General features: G+C 56.8%; 1 protein-coding gene and 1 long non-coding RNA gene across 5 annotated transcripts; one reads left to right on the top strand and one right to left on the bottom strand.

Annotated features, from left to right (window-relative positions):
* Positions 1–1,708: 1,708 nt before the first annotated feature.
* On the bottom strand, positions 1,709–26,031 carry COLEC11 (collectin subfamily member 11). Of its 2 annotated transcripts, none has more exons than XM_070459172.1 (7): positions 25,768–26,031; positions 20,253–20,395; positions 12,737–12,808; positions 7,023–7,094; positions 4,545–4,598; positions 2,642–2,737; positions 1,709–2,459 (listed from the first exon to the last, which is right to left on the bottom strand). In XM_070459172.1, exons 2-7 carry the CDS (start codon positions 20,368–20,370, stop codon positions 2,068–2,070), a joined length of 804 nt encoding a protein of 267 aa, XP_070315273.1. In that variant the 5' UTR covers positions 20,371–20,395; positions 25,768–26,031; the 3' UTR covers positions 1,709–2,067. The 2 variants fall into 2 exon arrangements, with proteins under 2 accessions (XP_070315273.1, XP_020749253.1); XM_020893594.2 differs by lacking the exon at positions 25,768–26,031 and adding an exon at positions 25,312–25,414.
* On the top strand, positions 3,566–6,097 carry LOC110137324 (uncharacterized). Of its 3 annotated transcripts, none has more exons than XR_011484907.1 (3): positions 3,566–3,746; positions 5,234–5,481; positions 5,590–6,097. It is a non-coding gene; the product is annotated as an uncharacterized lncRNA (long non-coding RNA). The 3 variants fall into 3 exon arrangements; XR_011484908.1 differs by lacking the exon at positions 3,566–3,746 and adding an exon at positions 3,906–3,993; XR_002313904.2 differs by lacking the exon at positions 3,566–3,746 and having other exon boundaries at positions 4,417–5,481.
* Positions 26,032–27,557: the final 1,526 nt, after the last annotated feature.

Here is a 27,557-nt window from a genome sequence, read left to right as displayed (position 1 = left end):
TGGGTCTGGGGCCCCCTGCTCCCCTCCCTCCCAGGCGCCGGTCATCCCTTTGTTCCTCCTTCGGCCGTCTCCGCGGCCGCTGGGTGGCAGTGTGGACGCGCGCACCGGCCACCCGCCGGGCAGCCCCCGGGCCGCGGGCGGCGCGCATCCGCGCACAGCGTCGCGGTCCCGCCTCGGTGCAGCTTGAGAAGCCCGGCCCACCCGCAGCCAGACCACCGCTCCTCCTCCGCAGATGGGGCGCCGCGCCCTCCCTTGCCAAACCGGGGGATTGAATTAGCGCTTCAATCCCGGCTTCCCGCCGGCTGTGGAGTCCTAGCAAATGCGGCTACAGTCGTCACCCCCTGCAGAGGCGTGTGGCCCTGCCTGACCACAGACCGAGCCGCGGGCTTCCTGCGCGGCCTGCTGGCACGGGGCCTCCCAGGAGGGCGTGGCGGAGGAGGGGGCGTACATGGCTCCCTCTGGTCCCTATGAGAGCACAGAGGTGCCCCACTCCGCCTCCCTTTAAGAGAGGGACCCAGACCAGGGAGGTGAGGGCTTGCCCTGGACTGCACTTACCCCGGGAGAAGAGCCCGGCTAGGGCCGGGTGGGGGCACCCTTGACCCACCCTAGAACCAGGGCGGTTCCCTCCCCGGTGACGGAGCGCAGTCTCACAGGCAGAGGTTCCGGCCCTCACGCTGGCTCAGGCTTCAGGACTCCCAGGCCGGACCCCTCCCGGGCTTCTGGCCCGCACCGTCCTGCGCAGTCAGCTCCCTGGCACCGGCCCCCTGGGCTGGATCTGCACGTCCTGTGAGGGGCAGACACCCGGGCCAGCTCAGGGCAGTGGGCTGGGGGTGGGGATGCCTGCAGACCTCGGGGTGCTGTGGGGGCACCCACAGAAACCCCGAGCAAGGCTGCTGTGGTACCTACACATCCACAGGGTGCTCGGAGAGGACCAGCCCTCTGACGGAATCTGGCCCCTTCACCGCACTGGGCATCACCCGGCCTCCCCTTTGACCCAGTGGCTCGAGGCAGACCGTCCCTTCCTCTGAGGCAGTCAGTGTACAAGCTGCAGAATAGTCGGGTAACAGGGCCTCGATCCCAAAACAGACTCGCAGGAGGCCCTGAGACTGTCTCCCCCAGCCCCCTTCTGGCCCCCAGCCCCAGATGTTTTCCTTCGTACATGCATCTCTATATGCTTCCTTAGAAAAATGAAGATGTTTGTTATTTGCTTGCTTAGAAAAATGAAGATGCTTGTTAATTTTTTTGCTGAGGTTTCTGACATACAGGAGGAAGAACCATGGGTGACTGTAGCAGGCAGCTTCTAGAATGGCCCCTAGTGGCCCCACCCCCAGGATGCCCCTCCTGAGTATAGGCTGGGCCTGGCCACTGGCTTCTGAGACAGGGATGCAGACTGGGATGGGGCGTCACTTCCCTCAAGGGCTCAGGCTGCACTGCTCGGAAGCGCCAGCGGTCATCGGGAGCTGCCCAGGGCAGAAGTGCCCAGCGAGGAACCCAGGCATCATCCAGCCACCTGTGTGGCCTCATGGTCAAGTGTGGCCAGTGAGGCAGAGCCTGGCTGTGCCTGGCGTGAAGTCCTGCCCCACGGCACCTGCAGGGACACTGATGATTTGTCACAAGTTGCTGTTTGGGGGTGACAGTGATACAGGAATAGACAAGGAATACTGCTACTGAGGATGTGGAAGACAAAAGGACACCGTACATTCAATCATCAGATTAGAGTCTTTATTTTTCTTGTTCTTGAAATCTGGGTTTGCAGTAAAGCAAAATTGTCTCTACTTGATTAATAAAGAAAAGGAACTTATATTTTAATATAATTTACAGATGCATGATAAATTTAAGAGGATGCTTTTCCACACATAGTCCTTTAAGACCTCACTACCATTGTTCGCACTTAACTGTTGTAATATTTAAAGACGTCATTTTATACTTTGGACAAAGCCAAGAGCAATTCTGAGTAATAATTACATAACAAACATTCTGGCTACAAGTTGTAAAACGTTAGGTTCTTCAGGAATAATACCCAGAAGCACTGTTTTTCCTTTCAGACCCTGGAGATGCAGGGGCCCCCTACACGTGCTCCTTGTCAAACTCACAGAGGAAGTGCATGGTGAGGTGGCAGGCCACGTCGTTCCAGCCCCCTGAGGCCACCAGCTCCACGCAGTCCTCCTCATCATAGGCATTGTTGGGTTCCCCGCTGCGCCACTTGCTGAAGGTCTGCATGGGCGAGCGGTCCGCGTAGACGAACGCGCCCTCCCTCTCCAGGTCGTTGATGCCGATGAAGACGCGAGCCAGGCCGGCCTGCGTGATGTAGGCGGCCAGCAGCGCATTGGCGGCCTCGTCCTTGGGCATGCTCAGTGTGCCGCCCCGGCCCTGGCAGGCCAGCTGTGCGTCCATGTAGCGCTTCTCCTCCTTCACCAGCAGGTACATCTTCTGCTCTGTCTCGCGCACCCCGGCGACGGCTGCAATGATAGGGCTGCAGGGTGAGCGCTGGTGGTCCCCGAACAGAGCACCGACCCAGCGCACCGTGCAGCAGGGGCAGACAGAGTCCTGGCCGGCCCACGGAAGCCACCCCCGCATCCAGCAGTCCCCGGGGCAGGGCTGGGGGAGGCCTGGGAGCAGGAAGGTGCCTGGAAGCACGTACCGTTCTTTATGAACTTCAGCTCAGCTGTGAGCTGGGTGACCTGGTTGTCCATCTCCCCGATGGCCTTTCTCAGCTGGCTGCACTCGCACGGGATGCCTGCGGATGGAGACCACGGCCAGCATGTTAGGAGATGAACCCCCTCCCCAAAGCACGGACGTGATGCAGCAGACACACAGGCCGTCCAGGCTGTGAGCGAGACCTAACCCTAAAGGCAAGGAGCGGTGGGAGGGCAGCAACAGGAGCGCCCGAGTCAGGTCCGAGTTTCTCAGTCTCGCTCTGGTCACCGTGGGAAGGAAATCAGTGGGGTGCAGAAGTGGGACGGGGTGGGCGAGAATGGGTGTCGTGACTGTCACCGCTGGAGGATATCTGGACCATCATTGCCGGGGGCGGGGGGTGGGGGATGGGGGGAGGTGGAGAGAAGACGAGACGTGGAGCTGGAGCCCTTGGGTGATGTTCGGTCATCCATGCGTGGCCCAGCACGCTTCAGTTTAGTTATCTCCTCCTGGCCTCTCGAGAGGACCCTAATCATCATGCCCTGAAGAGCTCCACGAGGTAAGGAGCCTTTTAGGAATGTCACTTGGCCGTCACAGCATCCGGGTCGACTTGCAGGTGGAGTCACACCTGGCTCCAGCCTGGGCTCCAGACCTGGAGGGGCCGCTGGCTCCGCCCACCCGCGGCCCCGCCCACAGAAGGCTCGGCCCACCCACCAGCGGCTCTGCCCACCTATGGCTCAGCCCGCCCGCGGCCACGCCCACCTATGGTCCCACCCACCCGTGACTAGGCTCCGCCCCCACCCGCGGCCCCGCCCACCCGCAGGACTCGTCAGCGTCGGTGTCTGGCCCGTCGTCCAGACTCTCAGCCACCCTTTATCACCGACAGCCCGAACACCCCCACCACCCGCAGGGCGCCCCCTCCCGGGGCACTGGCGCCGCCGCGCCTGGGTGCGGTCGCTCTGAGGGCACTTTCTCTGAGACGTGTCTTCGAGGTCTCTGAGGGCCGAGCTGGAGAGCTGGGCCCGCTGTCCGCCCGACAGGCCCCTCAGCGCGCCCAGGGGCCGCCCCAGGGAGGCGGACCCCGCGTCCCCACCTCATCCAGAGTCTGTAAGGTGTCTCCTGCGCCACCCGGGGGGCGGGGGGAGCAGACAAGGACCGACAGGGGCAGACCCGCCAGGAGGGGGTCTCAGCAACGGGTCTGAGGGGCCGCGAGAGCCGCGGGAGGGCGCGGCAGGGACCGGAAACAGGACGGACGACGGGGGTGCCCGCAGGGACAGTCCGGCGGGGTGGGGAGGCTGTGTGTGCACAAGGCGAACCTGCGGGGACGCTGGAGGCGCGAGCTGGGTGGTGGGCTGGACGGTGAGGGCCGCCCTGGAGGGGGTGGGGCAGGCGGCTCCGCGTGGAGAAGGCAGGCGGACAGCAGAGGGACTCCTCCGGGGAGACGGGGGAAGTGGGGGCGACGGGACGCTGACAGAGAGGACGGGTCTGCCCGCCGCCGGAGGGGTGGCCGGCGGGGACGAGCTGGGCTGGGGTCCCCTGGGGAGTCTGCTGCAAGGACTCCAGAAAGAGCAAAACCAGATGGTACAGACAGTGCTTTTCAGAGAAGCCGGGTGCTCAGAGCAAGCGGGCTCCCAGAGACGCATCAGGAAAGGACCTCTAGGGGTCTTTAGGACCCCTGTGTCTGAGCCGGATGAGGAGCTGGGACCACATGCAGTCGGCAGGCAGACCACGGCCCTAAGCAGGACGCAGACACATTCAGGCAGGAGGGAACCAATCACTGAAGGAGCCTAGGGATCGGCGCCAGGGAGGGGGGTGGAGGGTGGCAGGTCCGGGTGCTGTCATGATTTAAGCTTTTAAAAAGTGCAGTTTGAACACATGTTTAAGAAAGCCTTGGACCCTTTATGCCATACCTGGTTCTCCATTAGGGCCAGGGGGTCCTATGTCACCAGAATCTCCTTTTTCACCTGCAAAAGAGAAGCAAGGCCAAAGTCACCACGCAGGGGTGGGGCGTGCTCCATGAGCTCAGAATGTCCAGGTGACAGCGTTCATTCTCCCATGGGCAGTGCCCTGGGGTTTCTCCCAGTCCCTCCTCCCGCGGCAAACTGTAGGGAGGTGCATACAGTCTGTCGACGATTGCCTCTCCAGTCTCTGCTTACATGACTGGGAACACACACACTGCATGGGACTTGAGAGGTTACCAGACAAGCGTTCCTTCATGTCAGTCCTGGAAAGCCAGTGTGTTTCCTAGAACATCCATCATCTCAGGAAATCTTAGGCTCAGTGCTAGTCCTGTCCGAGTCCCTCATCACAGCAAGAGAACCCAGGTGGAACATGTGACCTCAGAGATGAGTGGACCTTACGGGTTACCCAGCCAGACAGAGTCAAGATGAGACTGATCCTCCCCGACCCTCTCTGGGAGGCAGCGAGGTGTCACCATGGACACCTGGGCACCAGCCTTCTGTGGACAGGACATGACACTCAGCCACTCTGCCCCTCCATCTCTCCCAACTTATGAAACAAGGGGGTCAGAGAAAGCCACAGAGACAGAGCTTCTAGCTGCTTTGAAATTAGACGATGGATATTTATTTTTAAATCACAGGGATGTCCCTAAAGCATAATCATTCTTCCCACTGAGAGAACCTAAGCATCTCCGCTGACCTGGCAGTGAAGGGATGGTGAAGTGCATATCCTTGGAGACCCGTGTTCTGTCTGATGGAGACGGAGAGAGCTTGGCAGGCTCCACCCTAGTGATGCCTTTGTTTTTATCAGCATCAGGAGCTTGAGAATGACGCAGGGTTCAACCTGACAAGGGCCCAGCATGGCAGCCTCAGCGACACAGAAGCCCAGGTAAGCTGAGCCCCCTGAGTGCCTCCAGGGCAAGCTGTCCCCCTGAGACCCCGACATTTACCCAGAGCACGCGCTGTGTGTCACAAGCATGCACACCCCTACTCCTAGGCAACGTCCTCTGCCTTTTGCACAACGGCTAAAAGGCAGAAACCCCTCCAGCGACCCTCAGCAGATGAAGGGGCAAGCACAGTGTGATCCATCCATGCAACAGAATATCGTTCAGCCTATGGAGGGAGGAGGTCCTGACGCCTACTGCAGCAGAGATGAGCCTCGGAAGCATCGTTCTAGTGAAATAAGATAGAAAAGCGCAAATAGTGTGTGATTCCATGTATGTGAAATATCTAAATGGGCAAGTTCACAGACAGAACACAGATAAGTGGTCGCTGGGGCTGGAACAGAAAGGGGAGTTACTACTTCATGAAAACAGAGTTTCTCTTTGGAGTAACAAAAGCATTTTGGAAATATATATATTTTCAAATATCTCTCTATATATAAACCAGCAGTGGTGGTTGTACAACATGGCAGTGGTACTTAGTAGCACTGAATTGTACACTGAAAGTGATGCATTTTATGTTATGAATGTTTTACCACCACTTTTTAAAGTTTCCTGGAAGCAGTCGTGTCCTCCTCTGTGTCACGCACGTCTGTGTGCTCCATTACAAATCCCCGGGGCGGGGGCTCCCTGCGGATTTGCTAGGGACAGAGGCGCTCTAGGGACAGTCCCTGTCCCCAGCGTGGGGCCCGAGGACTGTGCCCCGTCACTCCATCTGGGGCTTTGAGTCACGAGTGGGTCTAGGTGATCTCTCCTGATGGTGGCCACAGGGACCTGCCTTGGCCCAACCCGGCCCTGGCAGGAAGGGCTCTTGGCCAGGACTGTGATGGAGGGTGTGCCCACTGGGCAGAGCTGACCACAGCCAAGCTCCCTCACCCCTAACCCCCCGCAGCCTTCCAGGCCCCCCCAGCCTCGGTCTCCTGCTGCCAACACCTGCAACAAGACCTGAGGGAAGCCTCCATGGGACCGGGGGCTGCCTGCCTCATCAGGAGCCTGGGGGTCCAGCAGAGGTGCAGATAAGCCAGGGGCTCAGAAATCATTCGCTGACAGAGGGTGCAGGGGGCAGTGCATGAGGCTGAGCCACCGCTTGACTGCCCTGGGCCTCGTCTCTGAAGCCCACCCTCCAGGGTCGTGCAGGTCAGACAGGGTGACGGGGGTCCTGATGCTTGTGGGGAGCTGCCCTCCAGTCCCAGGAAGTCTGAGCCTCCGAGCGGGAGGTGGACACACGGTGCATCCAGAACACCGTCCTTCCGCTGCTCAAACGGGCCTCCTGATTGTCCCCCAAGACCGGGCAGCTCGTGAGCCCTGCAGGGTGGAGGCACCCCTGCCTGGCGGCACCCAGTCGAGTCTGATCACTCCCCAAAACTAAACATCAGGGCAGACCCGATCACATGTAGAGCACATACAATGAACACGTCCGCCAGCTGCTCTCCGAGTGCCCATTGGTGAGCCCGCGAGCGAGCGTGAGCCAGAGGTGTGAGTGAGATACCTTTGGAGCCGATGGGGCCGATCTTCCCGTGGCGCCCCACGCCGCCTTTCTGTCCTTTATCGCCCACGTCGCCTGGGGAAACAACGAGATCATGGTCGGCCGAGGCACGGGTAACGTGTACGGGTAACGCATACGGGTAACGTGTACGCATGCCAGCCTCCCCGAACACACACGCATGCACACACACACAGCCACGCACACATACGAGGAGGCAGGACACGAGGCGAGTCCTGCCCCAGACGCCGTGTGCCCTGCGTGATGCTGGGGACGCAAGAGCGACACAGCTCAGCGTCTGCCAGAGGAGGCGGCTGTAACCCCGGTGACGAGTGTTGTAACAGGAGACACGTGGGGGCCTCCTGGGGTGGTTCGGCTGGTTTTCACAGTTTCCTCATTGACCCGCAGGGTCCGCTGGGACGATTGCCATGGCCTCCTTAGGGGACGTGCAGATCCGCTAAATTAGATTAACCTTGGGCTCCACCGGCAGCCTCGTGAAGACCCATGCCCAGAGCAGCTGGAGGTCTCGGAGACCACCCACCCAACCACAGCTGCAGGCGGGAGGGTAGAGACACAGTCAAGGGACTTGCACCTACAGTGAGGAGCTGGGGGAATGGTTCCCGGCACGAGGACCCCACTGGAGACGGGCGGGCCACTGGAGCCTGGGGAGTGACCTCCTGCCTGGGGAACATGCCATCTCACTCAGAAGACCCACCACCGCAGAGGAGCCTGGGTCACATTGGGATAGGTCGGGTGTGAGCACGGGCCTGTCACTCGGAGTCTGCTGTTTGCTAAAAAGATTCCAATTAGAAAAGGTGAGAACACCGTGCGGGCCTCCTACAACCTGAGGTTTACTTCTCCCTGAGACCCCTGCAGCGGGGCGCTCAGAACAACACCTGCCCACCCCTCTGCTCCCCCGAGAGGGCCCCTGCCGCCCCAAGCAGACAGGAGAGGGTAGGAGGTTGGGAGGAGGGCCTAGAGGGGAAGCACCTCCATCAGGGACAATCTGGTGAAGTGCTTCCTGCCCCGCTTCCCCCACCACATGTAAAACCTCCCAGCTTAGCAGTCGATCAAGTAATGATTCAGTTCATCTGCTGAAGGACGCAGTCAGGGTCTAGCACACATCCTGCTGTTGTAAATAAGTCATAACCGGAGGATGATTGCAGAGCCCCTGGCGTTCAGCCCATCTGTGAATTGCGCAGCCGAACTTCACCACTAATTCAAGGTTGCCGCTGACACAGGGCACCTGTCCCCAGCATGTCTGTGTCCAGCTCCTGCCCTTGGAGGAGTGTGGGACGTGGTCGCTGCTGTAGGGAGCTCTGAGAAACCAGGTACAGATACGGGCAATCAGACAGTCGGGCACTAGCGGCTCCTGGGGCAGGGGACAGAGGCAGGCCTGGAGCCCAAGGCCAACAGGGAGCGAAGGCACTGCGGTCTGCAGACCCGGGAAGAGGCCCCCTGGGGCTTGTCACCACGGATGACTGGCCCCACCCCAGGGGGTACTCCACAGGTCTGGGAGGGGTGTCCCCACAAGCTCCCAGGTGATGCAGATGCTGGTCTGCATCCTGGTCGCAGAACCAGGCTTGGGACCCCTGAGGTTTTGGGGGCACGAGAAGGCTGGAGGTGCAGGAGGCCACCCGTGCAGGCCGAGGCTGGGGCTCAGCCAGCCCTGCATCTGGGCCCTCAAAATCGACTCTCTCCAGACGGTGTATAATAATGCCCTCTTTCTGGTCTGCGATGCTGGGTGCACGGCGCTGCCCACCCGCCCCGAGGAGCCATGTGTGGGGCGCTCAGAACTTGGGCCCTGGCCGAACTGCCCCCGTCATTTGACCCCACCTGGACCCACACAGACACACAGAGCCCTGGGCCAACCAGCTCACACACCAGAGTCTACATTTTAACACATCCCAGGGTGACTCCAAGACCCCGAAGCTAGAACAGGACCGGGCCTGCTCCCTGCCTGGTGGCCTCACAAGAGGACCTCTGTGCAGAATGCCGGGCGCTGGGGGAAGCTGGGCCCCAGGTGTGGCCAGCATGACCAGCACCCTGCCCTGCACGGTTCCCACACATCAGGCCCCCCAAGGGCAGAGTGACAATAGCTACCAGCTGTGGGTGCTGCTGCGGGCAGTGTTGGTGCTGGGCAACTCGTGCACACACACATGTGCACACACATATTACACACGTGTGCACATATATACGCGTGTGCCTGTTACACGTGTACCCACACGTGTATGCTAATGCATATACACATATACATGTGTGCACACGTGCGTTCATGCAAATATGCTCATGCACATGTCTGTGCATGTATATGCATGATATACACATACACATATGCGTACACACATGTCTACACCCACACAGACATGCACACATGAACGAACACCACATTCAGACATTCAAACGTAAACACGCACCCTGCAACCCTGTCATCCTTGCAGAACTTGGGCTGGAACTGGAAGCAGGAGCCAGCAGGTCCTGCGCCCTGACCCTGCGCACACAAGACCTTTGAGGGGTGGGCTGCTGCTCCTCATGGAATATTCTCTCTGTGAGGTTTGCTGGAGAAGGAAGAGGCGAGAACCACTGGGTCGCCTGACATATCCACACGCTCTCTGCTTGAGGGCGACCCACGGTCAACCCGAAGCAGCAGAAAAGCCGGGTGACTGCTAACCCGGCAGGGACTGGATGCACCAAGAGCCCACTGCATTTGTCGTGCCTCCTCTCGAGTCCTTTAGGACAAAAAAGCAAACCCCCCTGCTCTGGGGGTGGGGGAAGACCGGGAACACACTGGGCACACTCAGATCCTGTCCCTCCACACCTCCAGAGCTGGCGGTGGCGGCGGCTCCCGGGGAGCCCACCCCCTCCGCTGATGAGACGGGCACTGCACACAAACGTCCTCTGGACACGTACGAGGGACAGGGCTTGCAGCCGGCTGGTGAACCTGATTAATTTTAATGAAGATCTCACACAGTCCTTTGAAGAGGAGACGGGGCAGAAAGAGCACTTGGCAGCCCGCTTCCTCAGCGATTTTTAATGGGGATGACGCACGCGTTCCAGCGCCCAGAAAGCCCATCAGGGTCGGGATCACACTTCACCCTCCCGGGCCGGGAGGGGCCCCAGCTCCTGCGCTCGGGGGCCCAGCGGGCGACCTCTTAGCTGCGTGTCTGGGGGCTTGAGACGACACATGATTAGCAGGTGGTGTCAGCAAGCCCAGCTCATGCCGTGTGCACAGGGCGTTCGGGCAGGAAGTGTGGTCAGGACTCGCATTCCAATGAAGGACCCCGACAGCGGTGGGGGGGCGGGTGGTCTGCCGCGCACGGGCTGGTCTTTGTTCTTCCAGAAAAGCCAGCCAGCAGCTTGCAGGCACTTTCAGCTGCAGCTGCTTTGAGTTCCCAGCAGGGGGGCTGCTCCGTGTGTGACCAGAGACCCCTCCCCCCAACACTCAGCATGCCAGCCAAAGAGGGAGGGCCCCCACCTGCAGCAGCCCCACGTCGACACAGCTGGCCCTCCGTGGGAGCTGGGCTGAGAAAGGCGCCAGGGGCAGGGTGCTGTGGTCCCACCCACCACACCCCCTTGGTGCCGGCAGACAGTCTTGCCCACCTCGGCCACCCCCCAAACCAAAGCTGAAGCTGTGTAAGCCCAGCTGGTCCTCCTGCTTGGAGGAGCATCTCAGAGCAGAGTGTCTGCCTGACGGGCAGGCAGCAGGGGGAAGCCAGCCCAGCGTGGCCAGATGCCTCGGCCACAGACCATCCCCTCCTCCCGGAACCTGAGGAGGGGCGGGTCCCCGCACAGTCACCCCGGCCCTCAGACAGGCCACCCACAGATTTCAGAGGCATTCCTTCCAGGTATTTCCCAGACAACTGACTGAGGGCCTTCCAAGGGCCGGGTCCTTGATGGGATGGGAAGACTCCACTCAGGAGCCAGGGGAGAAGGGAAGGAAGGAGTGCCACGGGGAAAACGGTGCAAAACCAGGGAGACTGGACACCCAGGGGGCATTCGGGACATCTGGAGGGAATTCCTCACACTTTCTCAGCAACTCACAAAAATGTCCCTGGTCGGACAACTAGGATCCCACATGCCTCGGGGGAACTAAGCCCACGGGCCAAAACTAGAGAGCCCGTGGGCAGCAACGAAAGCTCCCGCGTGACGAAACAAAGATCCCTGTGTCCCAGCTAAGGCCTGATGCGGCCAGGTAAGTCAACACGTCTTTTTAAAAAGCACACTGATGTAGCCTCTCACTGCTGCCAGGCTGGCGGCTCTCCGAGGCGGTGAGGGTGATGGCGGATGGCCTTCTTTTGCTTCAGTAAGAAAGGGTGGACAGATTTGACCCTTTTGAACGGCCATATCCACCCATATTTCAAAGACACCAGCATTTCAATCTACAATTACATGCCTGGAATTTATCTTCCAGCTCCACTCATTCACATTAAGAATGACATTTAAAGATGACTCACTGCAGCCAGGCCCTAGGAAACTGCAAACCTGCCTTAACAGGAGACCAGCCAGATAAAACCCAGACACCATGTCGTCAGGAGGGAGCGAGCAAACCCGCGTGTCCTCCTGTGGATGGATCTCCAAGTACACAGACAAGGGGAAAGAATAAAACGCACGACAACACATACATTTTGCAACTGCTCTACAGAAGCAGGAAAGAACAGAGCTCACTTGGTTGTTCCAAAATATCTCTGCGAAGATGAAGAACCCTGAGAGTAGGTCAGTGGGGAGGGTGGCTGGTGGGGAAGGAAGGAGGCTAGTCCCTGGGGATATACGTTTTGAACTTTGAGCCAGGAGCATAGTTGGTTTATTTTTGAATTAATTTGTTCCAAGTAAAGGCAGAATAACTAAAAACCAGCTCCTGGGCTTGATGGAGGGGTGGTGGTGACAGAAACACTCTAGGTCCTACGTGGGACCAGGGTTTCACAGGCCGAAGTCACAGATGGTACATGCCAAAAGGAGACGGTGGGTAAATCACACCTCGAAAAAATGAGGAAACAGGGCACGGGCCGACAGACATAATGGCCTTTCACAACCTCCACCTGACACCAGTGCTGTGAGCTTGGCCGGGGGCGGGCTAGACTGTCTCTGGGCGTGTTCTCCCAGGACAGTGTCCCAGCACTGACAGGGCCCTCGACACACCGCTTTTAAGGACTTCGCAAATTCTAAAGCAGCCGCAGTAAGTGTCCCTAAAGAGGATGCTTGCTGATCTCATTGTGCACCGTGTAGCTGCTTCCCTGTGAACCTCAGCACCAGCCCAGGAAGCAGGCTACCAGACACCATTTTACTAGCGAGGGAACAGGTGCAAAGTGACCTTCGTTCTCGGGTTTCAGAACCCCCCCAGAAAATGACTAGCGTCCATCAGCCATAAATGGGAGGCCACAGAGTGACCCCCACCATGGCCCACCCAAATCTGCACCCGCTCTCCCCTGCACACCGACGTAACTGCTTCCATCGCTGTTTGCACACCCTCATAATTGCTCTTACATGTGTGACGATCACAGGGCACGTGAGGGCCAGCTAGAGCTGAGCTCCACGCTCTGAGCCATCCCGTGATGTGCGCCCCCCAGGAAGCACTTTGTTTCTTAGGGCCAGGCAGGCAGGAACCCGGGAGCACTGTATAAAGAGCGCTCTATGCGCCTGCTCACTCACATTCCCCCACCCTCTTCTCCCCCAGCAGCGCCCGTGCCCCAGCCGTGCCCACGGGGCCCAGGGTCGGCAGGTACCTTTCTCTCCCGTGGGGCCGACTCTTCCGGGCCGTCCTGGGGCGCCTTTGTCCCCCTTCTCACCAGCATCCCCTGCGGAAGAAGCCACAGGCCGTTAGGACCTCACGCCAAGCGCCGGGCCCCGACCTCTGTGCGGAGGGAGCAACCGGAGAAAGCTGCTCCGTGTCTGTGCCTCCAGCCGGGCCCTGCCCTCCCTCCTGCCCAGCCCCAGGGCCTTCAGCCCGGGTCCCGACCCCTCCCACCGGCCTCCCTCTGTGTCTGCTCTCTGGACTCTGGGGTCCTCGCCCACCCTCTCCCCGAAGCAAGGCGCCAGCCCCTCTCCAGCCAGCCCTCAGGGCTGGCGCCGTCTTTCCACTGGCCTCGCTTTCATTTATTTTGTCCAAAACTGAAACAGGGAAATGGGCTATCTGTTGAGTCTCCCAGGTACTGCATACTTGGCACATCCCAAATCAACCCCGGGGTTTTACCCCAGAAGTGAGTCTCTTCTGTGGACTTTCCTGCCGTTGAGACTCGCCCGGACACCAAGCCCCAGGCCCCGAGTTGTTCTGGTTTTCCATCCCCCTCGCCAAGGCTGGCGGGCTACAGTCCATGGGGTCGCGGAGAGAGACAGAGAGAAGTCGCTCAGTCGTGTCTGACTCTTTGCCACCCCATGGACTGCAGCTGACCAGGCTCCTCCATCCATGGGATTGAATCCCAATCCAGGGATTGAACCTGGGTCTCCCGCACTGCAGGCAGACTCTTTACCGTCTGAGCCAAAGACTGGGACGCAACTGGGAGATGAGTATCCGCCAGCCGTGCACAGGCCAGCCAGCTCTCCCCGTCTCCCTCTGCAGCCCCCAGGCCCGGCCGTGTCTCTGCAGCTCTGGGGGAGCGTGGACCGTGAGCCTGCCCTCATATGGCTCGGGACAGGGGCCAGGTCGTAGAGAACCCTGCGGAAGCAGGTTAGATGTGGTGGGAGAGGACGGAGTCCTGATAGAACATCCCGGCCCCCCCGCCCGCCCCGGTCCCGCTCCAGTCCACGCCAGAATGACCTTCCTAAAACGCAGAGCCAATTAGGACACCTTCCTTGGTTGGAGGTTCAAAACCACTGAATGCCGAATGTCCCTAAAAATAATGTCCCATCTCTAAGCCCCACAAGCCCATGCCCGGAGCCCAGGTCTTTCTCACACGGCTGCTTCCACCGAGTCGGCCACGACCATCAGCCCACCTGGAGGGGTTCCTTCTCATCATCAGACCCTCTAGGAGGCTGTTCTTCAGCCCCCCCAAGGTGGGTCTCCCCTCTCTGGAGACGGGGAGCCTGTCCTCACCACAGTCATCACGCGTCTCGTAGCTTCCTGCTGCACCCCCTCCCGGGAGTGGGTGTGGCTGACGCACCTTCCCAGGCGTGCACAAAGCAGGCACAAGTTCCCAGGCGTGCACACGTTCAAGTGCACTTCCGTCCTGCGTGAACGCTTCACGTGCCCCTTCCCTGGGTGGCCGGCTTCTCTGAGATTACCGACTCCCCAGTGACATTGCCCAAACCGATAATCTGGCCTAAGAGTGTGGGCTGGGAAGTGTTCAACAAAGAGACGAGCAAAGTGAGTGCCAAGGAGACCTGGAAGGCGGGGGGCGTGTCACCGCCACCCCAGCACAGCCACTACTCAGGGTGACTGACACGTGAGGCACACACAGTCCTTGAATCGCCAGGTAGTTCTTGGGATTTTTTCTTATTTTTTAAAAAGGAATGGCAACCCACTCCAGTACTCTTGCCTGGAAAATTCCATGGATGGAGGAGCCTGGTAGGCTACAGTCCATGGGGTCACAAAGAGTCAGACACGACTGAGCAACTTCACTTTTTTCCTTCCTTTGAAAAGGAAGGAAACCATTGCAGCAATGGTACTGGGAGAAGCACTGATAATCCGGCATGAAGCACCAGCTAACAGACTCATCTGCTACCGCCAAGAATCGGCGGACACTGCAGGGCCACCGACATCGTGAGAGAGAAGGAGCAGCCCAGGAGGCAGGACTCGGGTGGCAGCCAGAACCTGCTCTGAAATGAGACCCGGAGGATCCCCGCAAAGATGAGAGGCAACAGGAGCAAATGGCAGTGAGGAAGGACCAACTAGGGATCTCCTGCATGAACTGGATTTCCAAAACCAGTTACTCTGTAGACAGGGCTTCCCGGGTGGCACTAGTGGGAAAGAACCTGCCTGCCAATGCAGGAGACGTGGGTTCCATCGCTGGGTCAGGAAGATCCCTGGAGGAGGCCATGGCAACCCGCTCCAGTGTTCTTGCCTGGAGAATTCCATGGACAGAGGAGCCTGGCGGGCTACAGTCCATGGGGTCGCAAAGAGTCGGACACGACTGAAGCGACTTAACACACACATAGACAGGCTGAGCAACAGAATAGCCAATGACAAGGCTAGTTTATGAAACAAGAGATTAGATAGAAGGGCTTGGATGAAGGGCTGGAAAGTTTTGTTTCGGTTTTGAAGTTATCGAGTCGGGAATTGAAGAAAAAACCCACAAATCCCCACACCCACCACACAGGAATTCCAGCAAAGGGGAACAGACGTTTGAGGCTTCATAGCTGTGATTTTCCAGCTCTGCAGAAAGTCAGGAAGGGTGAGATGCGAGCGCCCACAGAGCAGCAGCAGAAGAAAATGAGGGAAACAACTCAGACGTGCTAGAGTGACACACGGGACGTCCAGAGTAAAGAGAAAATTCTGCAAGCAACACGAGCAAAAGGAATATTTAAAGCCTGTGTGCATGTGAATGGGAATTAGACGGATGTGAATCCCCAGTAGTGACATGGGCTATGAGAATAAAATGAAGCAGGTTTTCAACAAAAGGCCATAATTTAGACAGAGATCAGGAGGGGCCTCCCCGATGACATGGCTTCTGACAGAGACCTGCTGAAGCAGGCGGATGCACCCAGGCAGGGAGTGAGCGGGCAGAGGACCGCCTGGGCAGATGAGGAGCGGCGAGCCGGGGGTCTGGGTCGGCGGCGGGGAGCCCGGAGCAGCCTGCGCTCAGACCAGACGCCCCGCCAGGCTGCGGGAGGGAAGCGCCCACCAGAGCACCTGCTGCGTCGCAGGAGGGCAGTGAGGAGACTGTCCACGTCTCTGAGAGCACCTGGGGAGCCTGGACCTCACGGGGCCTCTACGGTCCCGGAAAAGTACACCAGCAAACCCACCAGGTTTTCTTTCATCGGTTAGGATGGACTCCTAGAGCTCACACACCGCTTCACTCATCTCCATAGCATCACCACCTCCCCGCCCCCCACACCCCATGTGACGCGGGAACTGTGTCCACTTCATGGATGAAGATTCAGGCCAGAGACAGGCCACACGTCAGCCCTCTAACCCTGGCCTCAGCCACGCTTCCCGGGACAGCCAAGCCCTGGGGAGCGGACAGGCGGCCAAGCCCCTCCTTGGGGAGAGAAAGCCATCACGCTGCCTCCTGTCCCACGTCCACCTGCTTCCACTGGCTGTCTCCAAGGATCTGGCAGGGGTTGGGAGTGAGGATCCAAGGTCAGCAAGAGCCTGAAGAGCTCCGAACATCACCTCGTGTCCCCAGACTCCCCTCGCCGAGACAGGAACAGGAATAAGACATCACCTGACACGGTTAAGGCTTCCTGATGAGTGGGACCCATGGGGCTTCTTTTCTTTTTTCTAATTAATTAATTCAATTGTAGGATAATTACTTTACTATACCGTGGTGATCTTTGCCATACGTCGACGTGACTCAGCCACGGGTACACACGTGCCCCCCATCCTGAACCCCTCCCACCTCCCTCCTCTGAGGGGTTTCTCCCCTCCCAAGTGTAGGCAGAGAGCCCTCCTCGCCCTTCTCCCAAGGCTCTGGGGCTCTGACACGTGACTCTCTGGCTCCAGGCCCTTCAAGCCTCCCCCAGCGCTGGACGGGGGCCCCAAGCCTTCCTCGCGGTCCTGCCGGGGGTCGTCCAGAACCTGGAGTCCCCTGGCCTCCTTGCCCCAGGCCATGTAGACTGTCCTGCCTGGCTCCCTCATCTCTGAAAAGGAGGGGATGACCTGTGTGCACACAGCGTGCTGGGGGCCGCTGGAAATACTCAGATACGGAGACTCAGCACAGGAAAGCTCCTGGTCACCTGTCCAGCGACCTTGACCTTGACCTTGACCTTGACTTCCTCCTTGTACATGCACCCTAGAGGCGCATCCAGGAACACAGGCGGTTTCCAAGCCCTGTTGGTGTTCGGCAGGGCCTGAATTCATGGTGTCTGCTGTCTGGGGGCATAGAGCCTGGCCTATACTCCTGCGGGGCTGGGGGGTCCTTGCTGGGGACTGTCCTCCTGACCCCTCCCGCACACACACGTGATGACACGCATCCGGCAACGCACACAAGCCCGGGAGCGCGGAAGCCTTTTGCCACAGCCGGGTCTCTGTCGGGCGCTGATCTGGGGCCGATTTGCTACGTCAGGTTCTGAATGACGGGTATTCGGGTATTCGTAGTGTCTCCAGCAGCAGAGGCTGACACTTTGCTGTCTTGCTCATTTCCTGCGGCTGTGTGCAGATGTCCTCTGGCCTCAGGGAAGGGAGGCTCACCTGGAGACTCGTGGGCGAGCTCCCCCGCCTAGACTGCACTCGGGGAGACTCTCCACTGGAGCGAGAAGGCAGGGCGCGCATCGCGGGCTGAGTTCACAGCCGCCGGGGGAGGACCACAGCGGCTCGGCTCTCACCACACCTGCTGCAAATGCCAAGTCTGCGGGCAGACCTCCCCAGGCCAAGCGCAGGGCACAGGTGCCCCAGCAAAGGAAGGAAGGGGCCTGGAGATGGCAAGAGAAGGGGACACGGGCCGGGAGAAACATTTCAGAAGAGCGAAATTCCCAAGTGCGTGTGTGAGTCACGTAACTGGTTTTATCAACCTTCCTCCAATCAATTTTTTTCCAGTAGTCATGTATGGATGTGAGAGTTGGACTATAAAGAAAGCTGAGCGCAGAAGAATTGATGCTTTTGAACTGTGGTGTTGGAGAGGACTCTTGAGAGTCCCTTGGACTGCAAGGAGATCCAACCAGTCCATCCTAAGGAGATCAGTCCTGGGTGTTCACTGGAGGGACTGATGCTGAAGCTGAAACTCCAGTACTTTGGCCACATGATGTGAAGAGCTGACTCATTGGAAAAGACCCTGATGCTGGGAGAGATTGAGGGCAGGAGGAGAGGGGGTCGACAGAGGATGAGGTGGTTGGATGGCATCACCGACTCAGTGGAGATGAGTTTGGGTAAATTCCGGGAGTTGGTGATGGACAGGGAAGCCTGGCATGCTGCAGTCCATGGGGTCGCAGAGTCAGACACGACTGAGTGACTGAACTGAACTGAACCAATCAATTGGATAAAACCTTCAGAATAACGATGCCGTTTTAAAATCTCTGAGTGGCAGGCTTGCTAATACACACTAGTGTTCTCCCTGCAACCCCATTGTTTCAGCCATAATGGAAAGGGCTCTTACTCTCTCTGAATGCAAAGAGAGCATGCTATTTTTGGGTCTGCAAACGAACCTCACCTCAAGCACAGCGCCAGTCTAGGGGAAGGCCGCCTGGAATCGTGCTGAGAAGGACCTGAAGCCCCTGTGGACTCGGTGGAGGAGGCATCTGCATGGGACGGCAGAGGCGGCAGCGTTCACAACCCTCTGTGCCTCCAGGCTCCCTCTCTAAGGAGACGGGCACTGACTGGTCCTTGCGAGCTGAGTCTGGCCCCATGTTTATCTAATGGACAAGCGGAGGCCACGCACCTCCTCTTTCACCTTAAGAGCAGGACCCATGTTGTGTTTCTACTTCCATCCCCACCGGCCAAGGCCACTCCTGACACGCGTGCGGTCATCAGACAGGCTCTTGGGCACGTTCCGGGCAGGTGTGGCTGGCAGAGCCCTTGTCCCCTCCCTGGCTCCCTGTGTGGCTGGAGCACCCAGTGGTCGGGAAGCCGCTTGGAGAGGGCAGGGGGCGGCCGGGCATCCCCTGTGCCCTGAAGCTGGGTGTGACGCTGACGCTCTACACATTGAGCGCTGGAGCAGTCCCAGCCCCCCCACAACCCTGAGCCCCATGGAAGGGCCTGGGGTCAGAAGGGCCTCTCTCCGCTCCCGGGGGCCTCCTGCTCTCTGCGTCTGGGGAGCGTCCCGGAACGCCTGTGAGGTCAGAGACGGAGCTGTGAGCCGGGGATCCAGGCAGTGAGGACCAGCCGAGCGCAGCTGCCCCCTGCTCCCCCCTCTCCCGCCGCAGGGGCCCAGGTCTGGGGGGGCCCTGCTGTGATGCCAGCCTCACTCTGCGGGGGGCACGTGTGCACAGAGACCTGAGCGTCTCTCCTCCACCCTTCCCCCGCTGCCCCACACAAAGCCCAGAACACTGAGTCCCTCCTCGCTTCCAGTCAGCACCCTCTCATCCAGAAGGCCCTCACACGGCCCCGCAGCTCCGAGTCAGAACACGCCGCGCAGAGAGTATCCAGACGAGGTGCGGGCGGGCCCGTCAGCGTGACCCTGCAGCCGGTTCACAAGGAGCCTGTGGCGTCCAGCATCACGCGGATCGCCCTGAATAGCCGCCACAGCTTGTTTGCCAGTTATGCCTCGGCAAAGCCGGATAGCTAAGAAAAAGCAAGCTGTCCAGATCCCAAGGGCTTTTGCAAATATACTAGGAAGTTTCTCCACTGGAAATGCCGGTTTGACGTCGACAGACTAGCATGAAACCACACGTGTGAGACGAGGCTGCCCCGAGATCCGGGATCCAGACCGCACGCTGAGTGACAGCATGTCACCCATGGCCCCAGACGTCCCACGCCGCGGCTTGCAGCCTGTCCAACCGCCTGCTAGTGGGTGAGCCTTGGTGAGCAGGGTCCAGGCGGATTCAGCGACACACCCGCTCTGCGGAAGACCTCGCACGGCATTTGCTCACTGCACCTGCCCAGCCCGTGCGTGTGGGAGGGGCAGGGGGGACCACTGGTCAGCTCTCTGTGGACTGGCCTTTGCCTGGCAGTTCAGTGGCTCACCAGGTGGTGAGAAACCATTGCTGAAGGAAGCGACCGGTCCCTGGGGCGGCTGCCCATGGGGGAGAAAGCCGTACCAGGCCCATGGAGCATGTGGGCCAGAGACATCTCATCTGGATGCGGCAGAAACGGTGCCGAAGCAGATGGAGACAGCCTCTTCTCAGAAGTGCCCTCGAGATGCGCTTGTAAACCCAGATGCCTGACTCTAAACGCTGCCCCTGTTTTGTATTTAATCTGTGGACATGGCTGAGCTGTAGACAGGCAGGGCTGCGCCCTCCTGGACTCTGCTCAGAAGCGCGTCTGCGCTATGGCGGTGGGTCTCCTTCCAGCTTTTCTTCCAATTTCTGTGCATTTGTATATTTTTATTGGGATTCAGAAGGGACCATTTAAAATTGCTGACTCTTTCTACAACAACTGGTCTATGTGTAAAGCGTTCCTTAGGACCTCCTCCTGGTTGCCTTTCCCAGGTTACCCGCCCGCCCACTGGCCTCCATGTGGGAGGCCCAGCCCGGGAGGCCTGGGGACCATACCTTTGAGGCCGGGAACGAGGATCTGCACGGAGCAGGCGTCGTCCACCGTCTGCTGAGCGGCCCCAGCCCGGAGCACACACAGGAAGGCCAGGCCCATCAGAGCCAGAGCCCGCTTCATGGTGAGGCTGGCAGGATGCTGACTCCTGGAGGGATCGGGGAGGAATAAACAGTGACGGGAATTCCGAAAGCCCAGAGTGAGTGACAGTGTGCAGGCTGCCTGCCTGGGGCTGCTGCCATCGTTCTGGGGCATCCCTTTCTCTCTCTCCGTCTCTCTCTGACTCTTTCTCTTTCTCACTCGGGTGCTAACTTAAAATCCTTCACCCAGACGTCCCCTTGCCCAGGAGTGACAACAATGACCATCCTGGGAGGTGTTACTCCGGATTGTTGTCTTTTGGTTCTTTATAACTAAGGTTCATTACACACAAAGGCGTGTTCATCATCAAAAACCAAACGCTGGAAAGCCAGCCCCTCACACGATGGCGTCCTGACCCCAGTCTCTGGCGCCTGCCCCAGCCGCGTCTCCTGCAGAGGGGCCTGTCCGCACGCCTGTGAGCCTGCCCGCTCCCCCTGCCCTGGAGTCGGCTCAGCGGATTCCTGGACAGCGCAGGGCTGGTGCATCCGGATCTCGGTCCTGGGATCCTGGTTCTCACTGCGCGGTCTTACCCGCTTGACTCAGCATTTTATTTTGCTTGTTTAGTTGCTCAGTCGTGTCCGACTCTTTGTGACTCCGTGGACTGTAGCCCACCAGACTCCTCTGTCCCTGGGATTCTCCGGGCAAGAATACTGGAGTGGGTTGCCTCTTCCTCCTCAAGGGGATCTTCCTGACCAGGGGTCGAGCCCTTCTTTCCTGCATCGCAGGTGGGCTCTTTACCACTGAGCCACCAGGGAAGCCCTTAGTCAGCATTAGCGCTCCAGGAGGCATGCACATTGTGTTGCTATAGGCGTCTGTGGCTTATCCGTTATCTCCTCACATCGATGAGAAGGCGTCTCACCACGAGGGCTGGGGCGGGAAGAGAGGGAACCGCCACTTTAGCGGCAGATCGCTTCTGCTCAGGTCGATGGTCTCTGCCTTCTTGGTGTTTGTGGAATGCAGGCCATGTTCAGATTGTTTTAATCAAAAGTGTACATGAGAATATCCTCTCTAGCTAGAAACAACTACATCAGGAGACTACCAGGGTGTTTAGCAAGACCTATTGCTCTGACTGGTCATAGCAAACACCGTCTTCCAACAGCACAAGAGAAGACTCTACACATGGACATCACAAGATGGTCAATACCAAAATCAGATTGATTATATTCTTTGCAGCCAAAGATGGAGAAGCTCTATACAGTCAGCAAAAACATGACCAGGAGCTGACTGTGGCTCAGATCATGAACTTATGCAAAATTCAGACTTAAATTAAAGGTAACAGGGAAAACCACTAGATCATTCAGGTATGACCGAAATCAAAACCCTTATGACTATACAGTGAAAGTGAGAAATAGATTTAAGGGACTAGATCTGAAGAATGCCTGATGAACTATGGATGGACGTTTGTGACATTATACAGGAGACAGGAATCAAGAGCATCCCCAAGGAAAAGAAATGCAAAAAAAGCAAAATGGCTGTCTGAGGAGGCCTTACAAATAGCTGTGAAAAGACGGGAAGCGAAAAGCAAAGGAGAAAAGGAAAGATATCCCCATTTGAATGCAGAGTTCCAAAGAACAGCAAGGAGAGGTAAGAAAGCCTTCCTCAGCGATCAATGCAAAGAAATAGAGGAAAACAACAGAATGGGAAAGACTAGAGATCTCTTCAAGAAAATTAGAGATACCAAGGGAACATTTCATGCAAAGATGGGCTCACTAAAGGACAGAAATGGTGTGGACCTAACAGAAGCAGAAGATATTAAGAAGAGGTGGCAAGAATACACAGAACTATACAAAAAAGATCTTCACGACCCAGATAATCACAATGGTGTGATCACTCACCTAGAGCCAGACATCCTGGAATGTGAAGTCAAGTGGGCCATCACTACGAACAAAGCTAGTGGAGGTGATGGAATTCCAGTTGAGCTATTTCAAATCCTGAAAGATGATGCTGTGAAAGTGCTGCACTCAATATGCCAACTTATTTGGAAAACTCAGCAGTGGCCATAGGACTGGAAAAGGTCAGTTTTCATTCCAATCCCAAAGAAAGGCAATGCTGAAGAATGCTCAAACTACCGCACAATTGCACTCATCTCACATACTAGTAAAGTAATGCTTAAAATTCTCCAAGCCAGACTTCAGCAATACGTGAACCATGAACTTCCAGATGTTCAAGCTGGTTTTAGAAAAGGCAGAGGAACTAGAGATCAAATTGCCAACATTCGATGGATCATCAAAAAAGCAAGAGAGTTCCAGAAAAACATCTATTTCTGCTTTATTGACTATGCCAAAGCCTTTGACTGTGTGGATCACAATAAACTGTGGAAAATTCTGAAAGATACAGGCATACAAGACCACCTGACCTGCCTCTTGAGAAACCTGCATGCAGGTCAAGAAGCAACAGTTAGAACTGGACATGGAACAACAGACTGGTTCCAAACAGAAAAAGGAGTACATCAAGGTTGTATATTGTAACCCTGCTTATTTAACTTATATGCAGAGTACATCATGAGAAACGCTGGGCTGGAGGAAGCACAAGCTGGAATCAAGTTTGCCGGGAGAAATATCAATAACCTCAGATATGCAGATGATACCACCCTTATAGCAGAAAGTGAAGAAGAACTAAAGAGCCTCTTGATGAAAGTAAAAGAGGAGAGTGAAAAAGTTGAGCTTTAGCTCAACGTTCAGAAAACAAAGATCATGGCATCCGGTCCCATCTCTTTATGGCAGATAGATGGGGAAACAGTGGAAACAGTGTCAGACTTCATTTTTGGGGGCTCCAAAATCAACTGCAGATGGTAATTGCAGCAATGAAATTAAAACGCTTACTCCTTGTAAGAAAAGTTATGATCAACCTAGATAGCATATTAAAAAGCAGAGACATTACTTTGCCAACAAAGGTCCGTCTAGTCAAGGCTATGGTTTTTCCAGTAGTCATGTATGGATGTGAGAGTTGGACTATAAAGAAAGCTGAGTGCCAAAGAATTGATGCTTTTGAACTGTGGTGTTGGGGAAGACTCTTGAGAGTCCCTGGGACTGCAAGGAGATCCAACCAGTCCATCCTAAACATTCATTGGAAGGACTGATGCTGAAGCTGAAACTCCAATACTTTGGCCACATGATACTAAGAACTGACCCATTTGTAAAGACCCTGATGCTGGGAAAGATGGAGGGCAGGAGGAGAAGGGGACGACAGGATGAGGTGGTTGGATGGCATCACTGACTCAACGGACATGAGTTGGAGTAAACTCTGGGAGCTGGTGATGGACAGGGAGGCCTGGCGTGCTGTGGTTATGGGGTCGCAAAGAGTCGGTCACAACTGAGGGACCGAACAACAACTGCTCCGACTTGGTCTCAAGAAGACCGCCTCTCGAGAAAGGGGAGCAGCGGGAGGAGGACCCTGAGTGGTGGACAGCCCCCTCAGCCCTTCCTTCATCCCCTGGCCCTCTGCCCACTCGTGTGTCTGTGCCCACCCACCCAGCAGGTCCTGTCAGCAGAAGTCGGGGTGGGCAGACCCTGGTGGGAGCCTGTTTCCCAGCCTTCAGGCTCCTTCCTGCCCTCTTAGAAGAGGAATTTTGTTTTATAAACCAGGAAGCTGCAGCTCCTCCCGGCGCCTCTTCAACAACAACACCCTTATCTCCCGGCCACGACCCGGGAGGCCAGAGCCCGCAAGACTAGGACCCTCCCCTCCATGAAGGAGGCGGCTTTGCAGAGGGGAAGGGAAATTCAATTTGGAACTTTTAGCAGAAATACATTGTAAGAATGAAACAGGCAGTGAAAAAACGAGGCTTCCTGTATGCCAAACATGCAATTGTACCTTTTCATAAGCACCCACAGCGGGCCCAGCAACTTGTGGGTACGTCGAGCGCCTGCGGAGCAGCATGTTCCTTGGAGGCGCCGCAGGTCTGGGGGGCAGACACGCCACCCCCCCCCCCACCCCCGTCGTTCCTGCAGTGACACTGGGCCTCCCCTGCGGCCACAGCCCGGCCAGCGTCACCCCAAAGGCACGCATCTTTCCTGTCTTCTTACCAAGACCCCCAAAGGAAGAAGAGCCCTTTTCCATATTTCCCCGCTAACTTTATGAGAATCATCCATGTGTTCTCTTATTTGGCATATAGACTGTTCAAAACCGTAAATAAAATTTTGGAGCCATGAGAGTTTGGGGTGCTGCTCTGCTCACCCCCAGGGCAACACGTTTCCCATCAAACCAAAAACCCAGTTATACACACTCGTGGCTTCCAAACATCCCGTCAGCTTCAGGACTGCGGCCCAGCTTCAGCCTGCAGGCAGGTGTTGGGGGTGGGGGGCGCCCTGCGACACTGCACAGCCCAGTGCTGGAGGTGGAGTGACCCCTCCCCGATTATAAAAGGACCCGACATAAGGAGACCCGATTTGCCCCGACAGTTTGCCTTCTGCAGCCCCGCTGCACTCCCGTCACTGTGCTCCACCCGGAGCTGCTGGGCTCCAGGGTCTGGGTAAACTCCGGGAGTTGGTGATGGACAGGGGTGCCTGGCGTACCGCGGCTCATGGGGTTGAGAAGAGTCAGACACGACTGAGCGACTGAGCTGAGCTGAACTAAAGCACAGAGGAGCAGTCCTCCTGGGCACCCCTCCTGCGGGGCACGTACCCGGGCTGGGACTCAGGAAAAACTGCTGCTCCCCGCTTTGAGTCAGCTTGGCAGGGCTTGCCTCGGTCTGCTAGTAACCGGTAGACTAAGTGCTTCTCCTTGGTGGGCTCCAGGCGGTCTCCACCATCAACCAGAGAATTAACCTGGCCTTGGTCCCTGCGACCGGCCGACCCGGAGCAGACCACTCCGCCCCGCTCCCAGTACCCCCAGCGCCCCCCAGCAGCCACGCCGCGCGGCCCCAGCATCTTCCGCGGGGTCCCCCCGCGTCCCGGCCCCAGGCTGCAGAGGGGCCGGCAGAGTCCCTACCTGAGGCGCACAGCAGGCGAAGGGGCGTCCTGGCCGCGGCCGCAGGGACCCTGCACCCCGGCCTGGGGGCTGCGCTCAGACCCACGTCGGGCGAGTGGCCTGGCTGTCAGACGGCCAGTGACTCGGGCCGGGGCTGCATCCTTATCTGCAAACGGCTTCCTGTTTGCAAAGCCTCGGGCGGAGGAGGGAGTGTGGGAACTCGGGGATGTGTGAGATGTTGGGGTCTCAGGGCCCCCCACTCTTGCCCCCAAACTTCCACATCAGTCCCTTCTTTATGCATCTTTTCTGTTCCTCTTTCTTTCTTTGAGTAAATAAGCATGCATATTGTGGGAATGCAGGAGTAGAAAGGAGAGTGACAATTATCACCTGATATCACACAGAGAGCAATAAACAAGGCTGACATACTGTATTTTTTTTTTCCGAGTGGGTTTCACTCCAAAACCGTGAAGGACTCACCTGCTGCTTGCCGAGACCTAACCTGTGCGTGTGTGCTGGGTCGCTTGTCGCGTCTGCCTCTGCAATGCTGTGGACTGTACCACCAGGCTCCTCCGTCCACGGGGACTCTCCAGGCAAGAATGCTGGAGCGGGTTGCCACACCCTCCTCCAGGGCATCTTCCCCACCCAGGGATCGAACCCACGTCTCTTATGTCCCCAGCACTGGCAGGTGGGGTTCTTTTCTACCGCCACCTGGGAAGCCCTAACCCATGGTGAGATCCCCAAAGCCCTCCACTCACTGGGATTTCATTTAAGGCAACACAAGCCAAATCCATGACTGGATAAATCCAACTTCCATGTGGCCGGAAGTGGGGCGCGGGGGCTGGGGGTGTCGCTTAAGAAGACACTTTGCAAATTAGGATCATAAAAAAGCTAGGTTCAAAGATGAACATTTATTAAGACTGACAAGAGAAGTTGTCACGAATTACAAAAGTACGGACTGACAGATGCCACACACATCCCCAGATGCATGAGGAAGAATGGACTGTTTATTCAAGTCACCAACCCGACAACTCGGAGGGAAACAGACCACTTCCTGGAAAACACAAGATGCCACCATGGACTCACCACGAAAAAGAGAAGTCAGCAGTCCTGGAGCAATTAGGGGGTCACACTTGTAATTTCAAATCTCCCCTAAAGGAAATCTCTAGGCCAGATGGTTTCACAGGAGAATTCTGCCAAATGTTTAAAGAAAAACTAATTCCATACACTTCTTCCAGGAAACAGAAGGGGGTGGGGGGAAACACTCACCAATTTATTTTATAAAGTTAGTGTTACCCTGATACCAAAACCAGGCAAAGACACTACCAAAAAGAAAAGTATAGACCAAACACTCGCAAAAGATTATGGATGCAAAAAAAAAAAAAATGTGTAGATGAAATCAATTTTTAGCCAAGTATTAGCAAACAGAATTGAGCAATATAGGAAAAGATTTATAAGCTATGACTGTGGGGTATTTTTGGGATGCAAGGCTGGGTCAATATTCAAAAATCAGCTGAAGTGAAAAATCAACTAAAGTGATCCACCATACTAATAAACTAACACAGAAAAGCTACATGTCACATCAGTTGAGGCAGAAAGCATCTGACAAAATCCAACACACTTCAGTGATAGAAACTCTCATAAAAATGGGAACCGATGGGGAATTTCCTCATCTTAACAAAGGGCATGCTTTTTTTTTTTTTTTAACAAAAACTGTATTTTTAATTGAAATGTATCTGACACACGACATTTAAGACCAAGGTGTATAGCACATTGATTTGATACATATGAACACGGAAATATGGTTGCCTACAGGGGTGGCATCAGTTAGCACTTCACTACATCAGAGTTGTCTTTGCTTTTTTAAATGTTTATTTAAAAATTTTTGGCTGACTGGTCTTAACTGCGGCATGCAGGAGCTTATCCCCTCCTGCTGCTGCTGCTGCTGCCAAGTCGCTTCAGTCGTGTCCGACTCTGCGCAACACCATAGACGGCAGCCCACCAGGCTCCGCCGTCCCTGGGATTCTCCAGGCAAGAACACTGGAGTGGGTTGCCATTTCCTTCTCCACTTAGTTCCCTGACCAGGGATCAAACCCAGGCCGTCTGCATTGGGAGCGGAATCTCAGCCACTGGACCACCAGGGAAGTCTGTCATTTCTTTTTTTTGTGGTGGGAATAATTAAGATCTAGCTCTCAGGAATCGTCGGTTCTAACACAACACTGCTGTCTGTGTTCACTACACTGCGCTCTCAGCTCTCCAGGACTTGCTAG

This window comes from Odocoileus virginianus, chromosome 31 (genome assembly GCF_023699985.2).
Source record: "Odocoileus virginianus isolate 20LAN1187 ecotype Illinois chromosome 31, Ovbor_1.2, whole genome shotgun sequence".
NCBI lineage: Eukaryota > Metazoa > Chordata > Mammalia > Artiodactyla > Cervidae > Odocoileus > Odocoileus virginianus.
The sequence above is the reverse complement of the archived record's forward strand: the minus strand, read 5'-3'. Positions and strand labels throughout refer to the sequence as shown.

Excerpts from the sequence above, each read along its gene's own strand:
- COLEC11 (XM_070459172.1), bottom strand. The coding sequence starts at position 20,370 with ATGAAGCGGGCTCTGGCTCTGATGGGCCTGGCCTTCCTGTGTGTGCTC. Across the intron at positions 7,095-12,736 it reads CGGCCCCACGGGAGAGAAAG|GCGACGTGGGCGATAAAGGA; the intron begins GTACCTGCCGAC and ends TTGTTTCCCCAG. Across the intron at positions 4,599-7,022 it reads CGGCCCCATCGGCTCCAAAG|GTGAAAAAGGAGATTCTGGT; the intron begins GTATCTCACTCA and ends TCTCTTTTGCAG.